Below are 14,756 nucleotides of genomic sequence, written 5' to 3' on the forward strand. Positions count from 1 at the left end.
GCTAATGTAAACCTAGCATTCTTTAGTGTATTATTTTAGTGGAGGCAATATTTGAAATGGGTTACTGGAGGCATGAAGACAACAGAGGATTGCTAAACAAGTACACTAAATTTTGTCACCAAAACAGAAATAACTGGATAAACTCAGCAGGTCTGGCAACATCTGAGGAGAGAAAGCAGAGTCAATGTTTAAGGTGCAGTGACCCATCTTAGGACCTGATTGTTGCTCGTTTGGTACGTTTCCTGAAGACTGGTGGAAGGAGGCGGGAGGAGTAAATGATAAATGGAGGTGGAGGCCACAGAGAGGGATAAAGGTCAGATGGGGAGAATAAAAACTGCTAATGGGAACTCTAGTGATTGGAACCAGGTGGATCTCATTGACTACGAAATCCTTGATTGGGATTGTGAACCTGGGAAAATCAGGAAACCCTGGCTGACCAGGCTAAAGAGGGATTTAGAATCTCCTCAGTTCAGGAGACTGATTCCAAACTGGCTGGCCACAGCCAGTGTACTGTGCACATGTAAAACAAAGGATGACTTGGTGATGGGATACCAGCCTCTCTGCAGTTCATTCAGGGATCATTAGTGGGTGAAAATGTCTTAGGTTATGGTGAAAGCAGCCTATGTGATGACAAGACCTGGTCTGTGGGAGCGGGAGAAGGACATGGAAGAAAGTGTTCAGGTTTTAAAATTATTGAATCGATATTGAGTCCTGAAGGCTGCAGAATCCCCAAGAGGAAAATGAGATAAACATTAAACTTGTCCTTTAGTCCACTTTCTATAATAGTTCCTGTCTCACATTGGTAACACAATCCTTTAAAATGTTTAAGAGGACAGATCAATTAAAAGATTGCTACTGATTGAAAAGTATAAATAAAATGCAGAACTATTTATTCATTCATATTACTGACCTGCATGATTCAGAAGAAGGGATTAAAAGGTATTTGAATAGATAAATGTTATATATGAATTTCAGTCAGACTTTTAGTTTGACTATCTAACTAACCTTTAAACCGAGATATTCCATTGTAGCTTTGCTGTCTTTACTTCTCAGTGATGTTTATGGTCGGACTGATGATTCTTTTCATTCCAAAGATGAAATTATCAGTTATAAACTACTTTCATTCATACAGTTAAAAAGTCCTCCTCTTCTTCTCCGTGTGTCTTCACTGTGTTAAAAGCAAAGCAATACAGAGTGACCCATTGCAATTTAATCATCCAGCTACTCAGTCATTGCAACTTCACACTGTGCCAAAAAAATGTATTCTTAGTTTTGGTAGATTATTTAGTGAAATTCTTCTTGTTGATGATAGAGGTGTAATTAGATACTGTGAGGAGATTTTCTAAGCTGGAAAGCATTTATACTCTTCCTCAAAGATTCCTTTTCTCATATTCTAACTCATGCCATGTTCTCCTCTCTGGCCTGCTTATTGATGCCCAATTCTGCAGCACTTGAAATTTAAAGATCTTAAACTTCTATTCAATCTGCTCCGTGGCTTTCTCCCATCCTATCTTTACAACTTCACCCACCCATACAATCCTCAGAATATTCCTCAAAATCGAGCCTCTCGCAGTTCCCCAACTTTCATCACGCCATTTCCTGTAGAGTCTTCAGCTAAACCCTAAACTCCAAAATTAACACCCTAAATATTTCCACCTCTTTACTTGTGCCTTTTTTCAACTTTAAGATGGCCCTTAAAATCCACCTTTGGCAACTAAAATCTTTGAAAACAATCTAGTATCTCCTTATGTGGTTCAGCTTCAAATTTGATTAGAAAATGCTCTACAAACCTACCAGGAATATTCTACCATATTCAAAGTACTATGGTTATATAAACACAACATTAGTTATTGTGTTTGTTAATATTGGCGAACCAAGGATAAGTAGCCTTACAAAAAATTAATGTGTTTTGATTTAGTTGCTCACGTCATACATTATGTTTGCATAGTGACTCATCTGACAAATCATTTACTGTATTTGGAATTTGTCAATGCTTGGTCATTTCTGAACATCCCAAGTCACTGGCATTCGGTAGTGGCAGACAGTTTTGATAGACAGTTGCAACTGGACTGAAGAAATGATTTGGACTTGTGACAGGGCATATCCAGTGATTCCTTGCAATTCCTCTGTGGCCATCAGCATCTGATTCTAGACTTACATTTTGTAAGTTGTGCTGAGATCACTAGTCAGTCTGTTTGAAACCAACAATGTGACCACATTGAAAAGAGCATAAATAAAGAGGTAGAAATAGGATAAGTGATTGGGCAAAGATCTCACCAATAGAGTATAATGTGGGAAACTGTGAAATTATCCATTTTAGCCGGAAGAAAGAAAAATAAGCAAAATATCCAAAAAGTGAGAGATTACAGAACTAAGAAATGCAGAGGGATATGGGTGACCTAGTGCATGAATCACAAAAGTAATGAGGCAAGCTAATAGAACATTCTTGTGAGAGGAATTAAATACAAAATTAGGAATGCTATGCTTACATAATGAAAACAAAAAGTTTTGGAGAAAATCAGGAATCAAGTTAACATTTCAAGTTCAACATGACTGCTTTTGGATTTGATACGTTAACTCTGTTCATCTCTCCACAGATGCTACCAAATCTGCTAAGTTTCTCTAGCACTTGTGCTTACATTTCATCTCTCCAGAATCCACAATACTGAAGTTTATGCTTCAGTTTAACAGGGCATTGCTGAGATCACATTTGGAAGTTTGTGCACAGAATTGGTCTTCTTATCTAAGGAAATATATAAATGTGCTGGAGACAATTCATAGAAGGATCACTAGAGAAGTACCTGGAATGAGCAGTTTGTCTTATGAAGTAAGGTTTGATGAGCAAGGCTTGCATCCACTTAGATGAGGAGGAGGTAATTTGATTGAAACATGTAAGATCCTGAAGTAATTGCCAAAATCCAATGCTTTTTCTTTCCTGAAACACTGTTTGAATCTGTCCAAGTTACAATTGACATACCACTGTGGCTCAGAGGTTGGTGCTGCTGCCTCACAGTACCAGGGACCCAGGTTTGATCCCAGCCTCAGGTGACGTCCTGAGTAGAGTTTGTACGTTCTCCGTGTGTCTGCGTGGGTTTTTCATGAATGCTCTGGTTCCCTCCCACAGTCACAAAGATGTGGATTGGGCATGCTAAATTGCCCCATAGTGTTCAGAAATATTCAGGCTAAGTGGGTTAATTATAGTAATTATGGGGATTGGGTGGAATGCTCTTCAGAGGGTTGATGAGGACTCAATTGACTGAATGGGCCTCTATTTACACTGTCAGGATTCTTTGACAATGAGCAAGATGCACAATCCCTCGTTGTCCTGCTCAACCTGCCCATAGACAAAAATAACGTCCACAACCTACTTTAACACCTGATGAAGAGTCATCTAAACTTGAAACATTAGCTTGCTTTCTTTCCATGGATGCTACCTGACCTGCTGTGACCGTCAGCATTTTTGTTTTCAGTATATTCCGCTATTACCCAGTTCAATTTAAATACTCTTACTTCATTCAACGCTTATTTAACCAAAGCTAAAACATCTCCAGAGAAGACACCTTTTCCTCCTTCTACACTAGCTCCTGCTCACTAAACACATCTCTCCTTATTGACTTTGTCCTCCCATTGCCTCAATGTAAAATTGTCACCCTTGAGTTTAAAATCACTTCCCAATCTTATGCCTTACAACCACTATAAGCTCATAACAGATACATCTCTGCCAGCCTAGCCCTGAACTCTATTTTTCAATCTATCCATCCTCTGCCTCTCCAATACCTTTCAAACAACTACACCCCATTCTGCAACTCCTTCAATCCCTCCAGTTTAAGTTTAAATCCAGCTCTTCAAACAACATTTAGACATCCTTTCGTTTTGCAAAAATTTGAATATGTACCTTGTACCATACAGTCCACAGAACACTGAAGGAGGTTTTGTTTCTTGAGTCATATGTACATACAGCATAGAAACCGGCCTATGGCCTCGCACGTTTAATACTGTTTATAGACAAATTTTATTGGTTAATATTTCAAAGGATCTTAGCTTTCTATTCAGTTTTGCTCATACCTATATTGCATTTTGCCATTGTAATAGCTAGATACCTCCTTAATTAAAATAAAGATCAGGCGCTTAAATGTGATTATATTCCAGCAAGCTTCCTAGTCATTTATTCCATTTTTACATTGCAAATCCTGCCTCCCTGCTGTTTAATAGGAACAGTAAGGACATGTGAGATAAAACTGAGCCAGGCAGTTGAAGAGCATGTAACCCTTTGAAGCCTCATACAATCGGGTTTCCAGAAACTCTCATCTCTCAAGTGTTGACGGTAAATTAAACCTTGAAATGCCTCTTGTGAAAGATCAGAAATGGTCTGCATCAGGTGCTGATGCCTTAATCGGCCGGTCACTAGGGACCCGTTCACTGTCGGGTCGAATGTTTCCATGTAAGGAGTATTCTTGCCGGCAGCTTTCAGATTCGAGGGGGTTTGCTGGGGCTGCTGTTGCCTTCTCAATCCCTCGAGACAACCCACTATAAAAACCACAGCCCAAAACCCACACACGCACAATTGCAGGGATCACAGGCAAGTATGGTGAGTGTATGCTCTTCTGGAGTTTCCTTTCTTCCTCTCTCTTCACAGTCAGTTCTATCTGCTGCAAGTCACTCTGACCCTTGCGACTTATTCTCTCTCTCATTCGTTTTGTCCCCCAGTCGAGCAGAAAAACCAAAAAGAAGGAAGGTGGTGCCAAACGGGCTCAGAGAGCTTCATCCAATGTCTTTTCCAGTTTTGAGCAGACTCAAATCCAGGAATTCAAGGAAGTAAGCAACTTTCTGTTGGGGGTCTGAAGTCGAGGGGGTAGGGCATGTCAGGACCAGAGAGAAACACATAGATGTTAAAGAGTGAAGAGAAATCTCAGGCGGGAAAAAAAATGACTAAAAATGTGAAATCACGGCAAAGGAAAGGAACTAAGAGGGAAGAGAGAAATGCAATTGTCTGTTTCCAATCCTGCTCGCTCCAGAGATTTCTGAACGGGTTGATAACTTATGCTTTTTAAAAAAATAATCAGATCCAGACCTGTGCCTCAAATGTATGTAAATATAATCTTTACAAATAAGAAATAAGGGTTTGTTTGCTGGAAAGAGTCAAAGCTTTTTTCCTTCAAATGCTACTGGACAGAACCAAATTGTTTCCGTGACTGCTTATATATAAGGATATCTTATGAATGAAGTGTGTATTTGAAATAAAAAATAGTTAATTTTAAAAATATACATACACCTGTTTTGACTGCAGTATTTGGGTTTGGCTGTGATAGTCAGATGTACACTGCATTCTGTTTTATATCTCCAACTACAGTTCGAAAAAAAATAGGAACTGCAAGAGCAACACTTGTAAAACGTGAGTGTAAACATGAAATAAATTGTAGAATGAGGTCACGTCAGCCTGTCTCAGATAGGAATGCTGCAGATCCTGAACGTCTGAAACAAACAGAGAATGCTTGAGAAACTCAGCAGGTCTGGCAGCATCTGTGGAGAGAGAAATAGTTAACATTTTGAGTCCCATATGTCATGCCCTACCCTTCAAGACTCTGGGGAAAGTGGGACTCACCTAGTTTGTCAGTGGAGACATGATGGGTTGAAGGAGCTCTACCACACTGTATAAAGAATATCTTAAAAATTATCTGCCCTGTCTTTATGTCAGTCTGCCCCGGACTGATGATTTCATGTTAGTCGCTAAATGGTTATCAGTGCAAATGACATGTATTTAGTACACAATGGATGTTGCAGATGTTAGTGTATGATAGTTATGTAAGTTGATCGTATTGTATTTTTGCATTGAGCTCTGTTGTGCATGTTGACTTCATTCTTCATGACCAGCATAGGAAAGAAATTAAGAATGCAAAAAAAAAGTCTCAGGAAGGTATGAGATGGCATTTAATGCAAGGAAGTAGCTCTTGGCAGGCCATTGTAGGCTGTTTGTGATTCTGTTATCCCCTTTCTTTTCAGGCCTTTACTTTGATCGATCAGAACAGAGATGGCTTTATTGACAAAGAGGATCTGAAAGATACTTATGCATCCTTGGGTAACTGCTTGTAAATCTGATTAAAGTTACATGTATTCATGATGAGTGTGTATTTGATGTGACACTTGGATATTCTGGCAGTTGTACAATCATAGAACAGCACAAACTAGACATGAGGGTTGGAGTATTGCAGAATCCCGTATGTAGCAGAATTTGTGGGAATTGTCTGCCTGGGCTGCTGGACATTTCAGTCTCTGAGCACAGCCCACTGACTGCTGTAAGAGGGGCCGTGACGTAACGTCCTCTGAATATTCCGCACCATGTTGGAGATCTGTGGTGATTTCAGCTCCACTCCACATTTCTGAACGAGCTGGAATTAGAATTCCCAGCTCAAAACTTGGAACTCCGTACAAAGATAAAAAAAGATGTGAAAGAAGTGGCAATCCAACGGTGATGTCCCCTTGATGTCTGGAGACTGAATTTGGAAGCATTGCCTGCATGAAGCTTAACATCTTCACTCCAGCTAAAGAATGGTCTGTAAATATTTGGATGTCTCAGTACACTCAAAAGATCTGTCAATAAATAGATTAATTCTCCCACCTACTATCAGGACCTTGTAGTTACAGTCTTAGTGGTTCTCCAGCCATTGGCAAATGAAGTCCAGTGGTGACTTTCTGCAGCTGTTTTATTTAATAAACTCACCATGGTAGACTAGGTTCTAACTGAGTATTTCAGCTATTAGGGAAAAGATGGAACTTTCATTTTAGAAACAGCTAATCACATCTTCAAGGTATTTCAATGTTCTTTACAAGCTGTCAATTGCTGCTTTATCTTTAAAACAAAGAATGTTTGATGGGATATTGTCATCACCAGCAAGGCCAGTACTTTTTGCCCATCTCTAATTTCCTTTGACTCAAGTGGCTTACTAAACTGTTTCAGTGGACAGTTAAAAGTCAACCCTGTTGTTGTGGATCTGAAGTGGTGAATTGTCCAGACCATATAATGTTGACAGGCTTCTATTCCTCAATGACATTCATGACCCAGATGAGGTTTTTAACACCAATAATGATAGTTTAATAGTCACCATTATTAACTTCAGAATTTGAATTAATCATTTTTTTTGTGAAATTTGAACCCACATCCTCAGAACATTAATCTGGGTCCCTGCATTGCTCATTTAGTGTCATTACCATTTCACCACCAGGTTAACATTGCTGCAGATAATGTGTACTCTGACATCCCAAGTTGCAGAAAACATGCATGATCCTTTGACTTAAGTGAAATTGGTTGAGGGATGGATGCTGATCATGATATCTTGTGAATACTGTGAGAGTATTTAACATTCCTTCAATTATTGAAGTGAACATGACCTTGATTTAATATCTTGTCCAAAAGGCACCTCCAGCAGCTTAAGCAATTATCTATTTAAATAAAATAGAATTAGCAGAAAGAAATCAGGAACTATAAACAGGTCACCTTGTGATGGGACTTTTTTTTTAAAAGAAACAACACAATATTAGTCCACAGATACAAAAATGTTATGGTCAGCACATAATAAAAGATTTGTACACAACATCAGGATAATGGGACATAACTGATCTCAAATGTAAACACAATTAAGTAGAAGTATAGAAGGAAGACATTTAAGAGTGAAATACTAACAAATTATGCATGGTGTTGGTGATGTTATCCCAGGCAAACCATGGAACCTAAGATCAGAGGTAGATATATAAAAATGTATAGAAAACAATTTACAGGAAATATGCACAGGCAATTGATTTACTTGGATTGGGAGCCATAACTGAGATGCATTGATAAATCCAATTAAGAATTCAGAGGAAATTATTTGGATAATGGTCAAGGTGAATATTTATCTTGCTCAAAAACAGTTTGATGCTACATTGGGAGAACCGGGAGAGATTCACTCTACAAGTCTCATCACATCTGACTTTTTTTCTTTTTCAGGCAAACTCAATGTCAAAGATGATGAATTAGAATCCATGTTACGTGAAGCTACTGGTCCAATTAACTTCACCATGTTTTTAAATCTATTTGGAGAAAAGTTACATGGTATGTTTTTAACCACTTCTTGCTTTTCGCTCCTTTCCTTGTGAACCGTGACCAAACTATGATTTATTTCATTAAATACAGGGTCTGATCCAGAAGAGGTGATGTTAAATGCATTTAAAATGTTTGATCCCGAAGGCAAAGGATGCATCAACAAAGATGAGTATGTGCTATTTCTACTTTTCTAGTGTTTTTGCCGATGCTTTGAAGTTTTAGCATTTCCTTTTATTATGCAGCTTCTGATGCTTCATTTGTGTTATTTTTTTTCCCCACATCTGCAGACTAAAACATATGCTGATGACTCAAGCTGACAAATTCACGGCTGGAGAGGTTTGTATAAGAACTTAATTTAAGGCATTTTCTTTGACAGATGTACAGTTCCTTGTGTACTTGTTAACCTGGAGCATTAGCATACATACTGAGATGAATGCAATGTGGACATGACAGTCTATTCACACTCCAGCCCTACAAATGGGACAAGTTCTAAATTTTGCAGATTTTATAAAATAAACTTCCATCAAGAAAATAGCCTTCAGTAAGTCAAACGTGATGTATTGTTCTTTGATAATGCATGAAAATTGTGATGATTACATCAGCTCTGGTAGAGATTTTTTTTTAAAAATACACAAGTTAGTAATTACTTTAGCTATGTATGAAGTATGTACGTCATAATAATACATATGCAATCAATTTGCACATAAATCTATTACGTCCTTTGATGTACTTGGTCAGGTTATTTGTAACAATCCAGATTGTGTCAGTATGAATATCATATTTCCTTATAATAATGGAGTGTTTTTTCTGTACTCCACGCAAGTTACAATTGTAGTGTGTGCAATTGCGTATAAGATTTGTCCATCCCTATCTGTGTTTTTTTTTCATTCTCATGTACTGTAGGTTGACCAGATGTTTCAGTCTTCTCCCATTGATGGTGCAGGCAACTTGGATTACAAATCTCTCTGCTACATCATCACACATGGTGAAGAAAAGGAAGAGTAATTGAAAAACATATACTTGTTACCGGGCTGCTCAGATCTTTGCATTTCTTCTTTATTATCAAAGTACATCAACAGTGAATAAAACCACATTGTAAATAGACCATGCTTCTAGCAGCATTTGTACTTCCCAATACCAGCAACCTCAGTGCAAATACACTTTAGTGACTTTATATTCTATGCACATTATAATCATGAAAGTTCAAAGGCAGTATTATACTCAATAAAATTGAATTATTCCAATAATTTAAAAGCAACAACATAAATAACACATACAAGAGAGTTCCTGATGCTAAAATGAATTGAATTACTGGAGGACTTGAGTTAATTGAATCAAGCAGTTGGAGGTAAAATGCGCAGAATGCGATAATGTGAGAGTTTACTGGTCTTGGGTATTTTCTGACTATAATTTACAGTTGCCATGATTACTAGTTGTGTTTGAATGGTCCTCTACCCCTGTAATTGGCATTTAAGGAGGAAATCTTCTGGAATCCAAATAAATGGTATGAGTGGTTAGGGGAATCAATAAAACTTGCACTTCACACATTTAATGTTTGGATTTATATTGGGTTTGGGTTTCATGTGGAGATCTGAGATGGGTCTGATAGTTGCAAAAAGGGTTTTTTGCAACTGTAGCTGACCCCAAATCACAGAAGGTCAATTTACTGAACTATTTTCTTGATGTTCACATTCCCATTGCAAATGGGAAAGTGCAAAAGAGCACCACATGAAGCAAAACCGAGTTCAGAGTACAACTGGATTTTGATCAGCTGGCCAATGGGCCTAGGAGTGACAGAAGGAGTTTAATATGGATAAATGTGAGGTGTTGCATTTTGTTAAGGCACTTACCAAAACTGATAGTGCTTATACCGTTAATGGTATAGCTGTGGAGTGTGTTGCCGAACAAAGAGACCAAGGAGTACAGGTGCACAGTTCCTTGTAAGTGGAGTCACGGGTAGATAGTCACTGGCTGAAGAAGGCATTTGGCATGCTTGCCTTCATTGTCATATCCTTAAGTATCAGAGTTGGGATGTCATGTTATAGCTGTACAGGTCATTGGTCAGACTACTTTTGACATACTGCATACAATTCTGGTCTCCCTTTGAAAGGAAGGATGTTGTTCAGCTTGAGAGGGTAGAAAAAAGATTTACCAGGATGTTGCCAGGTATGGAGGATTTGAGCTATAGAGCCAGACTAAATAGGCTAGGGCTTTTTTCCATGGAGCATCAGAGACAGAAGGATGATGTTATAGAGGTATATATAATCATTAGGGGCATGGACAAGGTGAACAGCCAAGCTTTTTTCCAAGGGTGGAGGTGTCAAAAACTAGAGGGCATAAGGTTAATGAGAAAGGGAAAAGATTTAAAAAGGACTTGAGTAATGTGTGTATGGAATGAGCTACCAGAGGAAGTGATGGAGGTAGGTAAAATAATGACACTTTAAAGGCACCTTGGATGGATATGCGAATACGAAGGGTTTAGGGAGATATGGGCCAAATGCTGGCAAGTGTGATTAGGTCAGATTGGGATGTCTGGTCAGTGTGGGTGATTTGGACTGAAGAGTCTGTTTCCATGCTTCATAACCCTATGATACCCTACATATCACAAGGCCTTAATGCTGTTGCTAGTATTGAACTCAACTAGCACATCACAAGAATCGGTTGAACTTGTTTACATCAAAAGGCAGTGAAAGCTCTCCCGTTGAGTATATTTAAGGTAGAAAGCAATACATTTCTGAACTTCACAGAGCAAGTGATATGGGAATCATGCAGAAAATGGTGTTTAAGTCGATGATCAGCCACAATCTAGAGTGGCAGAGTGGGTTGAACTGAATTGTTTATTCCTGCTCCTATGTCCCTATGCATATTGTATTTCTGAGAGTGGGCATATATAAGTTAGCGTGGTTGGTGTGTCAGTATCAAAATAGAAAATGATTCAATTTGCATGTTTTGCAAATTCAAGATGGTCTGAAATGCTTAGAGTCATCTTTCTTTTTCAAAATAAAGTAACTGTTGTAGGAAATGCAGCAGTCAGTTGATTTATAAAAAGTTACCACAAACTGCAATGAAATATGAAGGGTGGCATGGTGGTTCAGTAGTTAGCACTGATGCCTCACAGTGCCAGGGATCTGGGTTCAATTCCTGCCTTGGGCAATTGTCTGTGTGGAGATTGCATATTCTCCCCATGTCTGCATGGGTTTCCTCCGGGTGCTCTGGTTTCCTCCCACAATCCAAAGTTGGTGCAGGTTAGGTAAATTGGCTATGCTAAATTGCCTGTAGTGTTAGGTGCATTAGTCAGGCATAAATGTAGGGGAATGGGTCTGGATGGGTTGTTCTTCAGAGGGGCAGTGTGGTCTTGTTGGGCTGAGGGGCCTGTTTCCACACTGTAGGGAATCTAATCTGTTAGATACCTGTTTTTGTGTGTTGGTTGGGAGGGGTGAAGTTCCCTTCTCTATTTCAAGTAGTGTCATAAGATCATTTGATTGCCTTCATACAGCACTTGTACCTCCCAGCTGCGGAGCACCCCTTCTACACTACACTACTGTCAGTATGCATTATATGCTCACATCTCTGAAGTGGGACTTTATCCTTTACTGACTCACTGGGTAGATTGTTACCATTGTGCCCAATTTAGACCTATAAACTGGATTTAAATGATTGCTGGTCAATGTGCTATGATCCCAGTTCATGGTATTAGCGGACAAGTCAGAAACAAGAGTGAAACTTGTCTGTTGTTTTTGCAATGTGGTTACTGTGGTGGCCAGTCACCAAACATATTTATAAGAGACTACCAATGAACTTTTAAGAAAAGTACTCACAAAAGAAATAATATATATATATAATGTTGAGAGATTTTAACATAAACAGCAAAAATAAAGATTCATTATTTCCCCAGCAATGTCTTTTACTGACACTCAACCCGAATGGAGTATCACTCCTATCTTTACTTTAAAATATTTTACTCAATTAACTAGATTGCAAGCATTTTTTTGTAACTTTCAGCAATGTTAACTGGATATAATTCTCTCTGTCTCTTCCTGAGACTTACCGATAACGTAACTCACAGACTTTAATACTTAGAAGCTTCTAAAACAGCTAAGGGCTTCTTTGCAGTTCTGTGGGCCTGGAGTCTGCCAAAAACGAAACTTCAGTTAGTATTCTAAACTGAACCTCCTCTGACGCCCGGCCACCTGTCTTTCTGTGGGTCATTAAGAATTCAAATCAACAATAAGCAGTAAATATCTCACCAGATAGTTTGTTGAGTAATTTAACTCAAATCACGTGATTTATTTTCAAGGATGTATTCAGTTCACTTTTCCAAATAACATTCTGATCTTTTAAAGACAAATATCAGACCTTCACAGCACTTTCCTTCTAGAATCCAAGTTCCTACATAATAATAATAATAATATATCTTAAACCTTGAACACAGGTGAAGTAAAGCTATGCTATAATATTAAATATAATTGTCTGCAATATCCATCATACTCCCTTCCATTGATGATACAAGCTGGACTCCTGGAAAATGAATTAAGTTACAAAGTTAAAATAAGTACAGTTTTAAAATACAAATGGCTATCATTTTTGACCTATTTAAGTACTGATTACCAATTTTCTTCCCCTTCCTTCCATGGAGATTTAATGTCTTCTCTGGTAAATGTTGCTAGATTTCTTCTAATATATTCCTCAAATGTTCATGGCTATGAAATGAGACGAATAACAACTGTCAGTAGATTGTGTGAATAATCAGCAAAGGCAATCACAATCCTGTCTTCACTAGTTATCCAGTGGTCCCTGCCATTTCCAGGAGGAGGTTGAGTAAACAGGAGTGAGAAACCCAGTAATGGTAATGTTTTAGTCAAGACCATGATCAACTAGTTCAGTGACATCACTGCAGACTGATCATTAGCATTTCTAGATTTTGTTCTCAGTTATTTTTTTGAAAAACCTTACTCAACCATTAGTGGTCTTATTGGTGTAAACTCAGTTCCCACACTGTCAGGTCACTGACTATGTCAAACCAGTTCCACCAGTAGCATTACATTTGCAAATTAACAACACTCAAGAAAATGCAAATTGTGTCAATATGGCAACTGTTGGATTTCTAAAATAAATTGTTGACTATAACAGCCTCACTAAAAGAGGTCGAATGTGATGCACAAAAATCAAGCTATCCCTTTGGTATCTACTTGTACGTTTTGCTGTTTTGTCATAAAACATAACAGACATTGTCATGTACAGAATGTATACACTGTCTTATTGCCTGTGACCAATTGTTTTATATGAAAGAAATTCTTTTTGTTTACTCTTGATGTATGTATTTAATTGAAAGCTTTAAGCTTTTATGAGTCTTAGCATAAAGAAGGTTTTTCACTCCCACACATTTACTTTGTATTACTGCAATGTCTCATACATTTGTTCCTATAGATGCGTTCACACACAAAGACTAGATACTGGTACTTTTACCAGTTATGGTAACTCAGTCTCTGGTTCCTGATATTTCATTCACCCCATGGCAGGCCTGTGAAACTTTGGATGATTTCCATATTTGAAAATTGAAATGAGTGTCTTATTAAGTGAATGATCTATGGCAGGTTATGGAGTTTCTTATAGGGATTGGTTTTCAAGTAAACTTTAAACTGGTACAGGTTATGTACTTTGGCTGCCTGATGCTTTGTAGCTTGCTTCTGAGTCTTGTTCACAGACTGGCTGAACAAATATCTTTGCTGCATCTCTCTGCAAGCACATCTGGCTGATGTTTTGAATAGATAAAGAAAACATGACTACCTCTACGTAGCTTTTCCTATGTTCAAGGTCTCTTTCAAATAAAGAGTAGTGTTCATGCTGATTACGGTGCTGTGGGTTAACACTTCTCAAGTCCATAATGTCTTATTTGAATGTGGAAAGCCATTGTGATGCAATAGGGAGTTCTTAGTGGCTATTCACTTCCCAAGTGTTTTGAAACAAAAACAGAAAGTGCTGAAGAAACTCAGCAGTTCTAGTAGCATCTGGGGAGAGAAAGCAGAGTTAACATTTTGGGTCCAGTGACCCTCCTTCAGAACGGTTCTTCAGATCCCAAGAAGGGTTACTGGATTTGAAAGTTAACTCTGCTTTCTCTCCATAGATGCTGTCAGGCTTGCTGAGTTTCTCCAGCACTTTCTGTTTTTGTTTCTGTTTTCCAGCATCTACAGGGCTATTTCTTTTTGCCAAGTGTTTAGGTCTTCTCTTTTATATAGTATGAAACATGGAGCCAGGCTGGCTGAAAATTCAATGCTCATTTTAGGTTGGCCCATCCTTAACGCACAAATTGTGTGAATATCCTGGATTGCTGTGAATTTGCATATCCAGTTTAGTATTTGGCTGAGACTTGATACCGAATGTAACTCAAATATCATAATTTGCAGTAGCAATTTTTACAAACTGTTTGTGTCCAAGTTATTAAAAGCAAACTGCATTGAGGCCAATGCTGCGACTAGATAGAGCACTGTATATTCATGCACACAGTCAGATGTTGCTTTTAAACACACACCTACAAGTAACTGTAAGTGAACATAAAGTGAACATCAGGGCTAGAGGAATATATTTGGGTAGAATGGCTTCAGATCACTCAGAATAAGTTTAACGTTGTTTTCCTATTGCCGGAGTGAATGGTAGAGCCCTGGGTCGTGTTGCAGAACAG

The 14,756-nt window shown here is 38.3% G+C and overlaps 1 protein-coding gene across 1 annotated transcript; it reads left to right on the top strand.

The window, feature by feature from the left end:
* The first annotated feature begins 4,430 nt into the window (after positions 1–4,430).
* Positions 4,431–9,181, top strand: LOC132833455 (myosin light chain 5-like). The gene is made up of 7 exons (XM_060851764.1): positions 4,431–4,588; positions 4,708–4,815; positions 6,001–6,076; positions 7,982–8,086; positions 8,168–8,246; positions 8,365–8,413; positions 8,981–9,181. Exons 1-7 carry the CDS (start codon positions 4,586–4,588, stop codon positions 9,080–9,082), a joined length of 522 nt encoding a protein of 173 aa, XP_060707747.1. The 5' UTR covers positions 4,431–4,585; the 3' UTR covers positions 9,083–9,181.
* The last annotated feature ends 5,575 nt before the right edge of the window (positions 9,182–14,756 follow it).

The sequence above is a fragment of the Hemiscyllium ocellatum genome, chromosome 36, assembly GCF_020745735.1.
Source record: "Hemiscyllium ocellatum isolate sHemOce1 chromosome 36, sHemOce1.pat.X.cur, whole genome shotgun sequence".
In the NCBI taxonomy this organism is placed as follows: domain Eukaryota; kingdom Metazoa; phylum Chordata; class Chondrichthyes; order Orectolobiformes; family Hemiscylliidae; genus Hemiscyllium; species Hemiscyllium ocellatum.

Excerpts from the sequence above, each read along its gene's own strand:
- LOC132833455 (XM_060851764.1), top strand. Across the intron at positions 4,816-6,000 it reads AAATCCAGGAATTCAAGGAA|GCCTTTACTTTGATCGATCA; the intron begins GTAAGCAACTTT and ends CTTTCTTTTCAG. Across the intron at positions 8,247-8,364 it reads GGATGCATCAACAAAGATGA|ACTAAAACATATGCTGATGA; the intron begins GTATGTGCTATT and ends CCACATCTGCAG.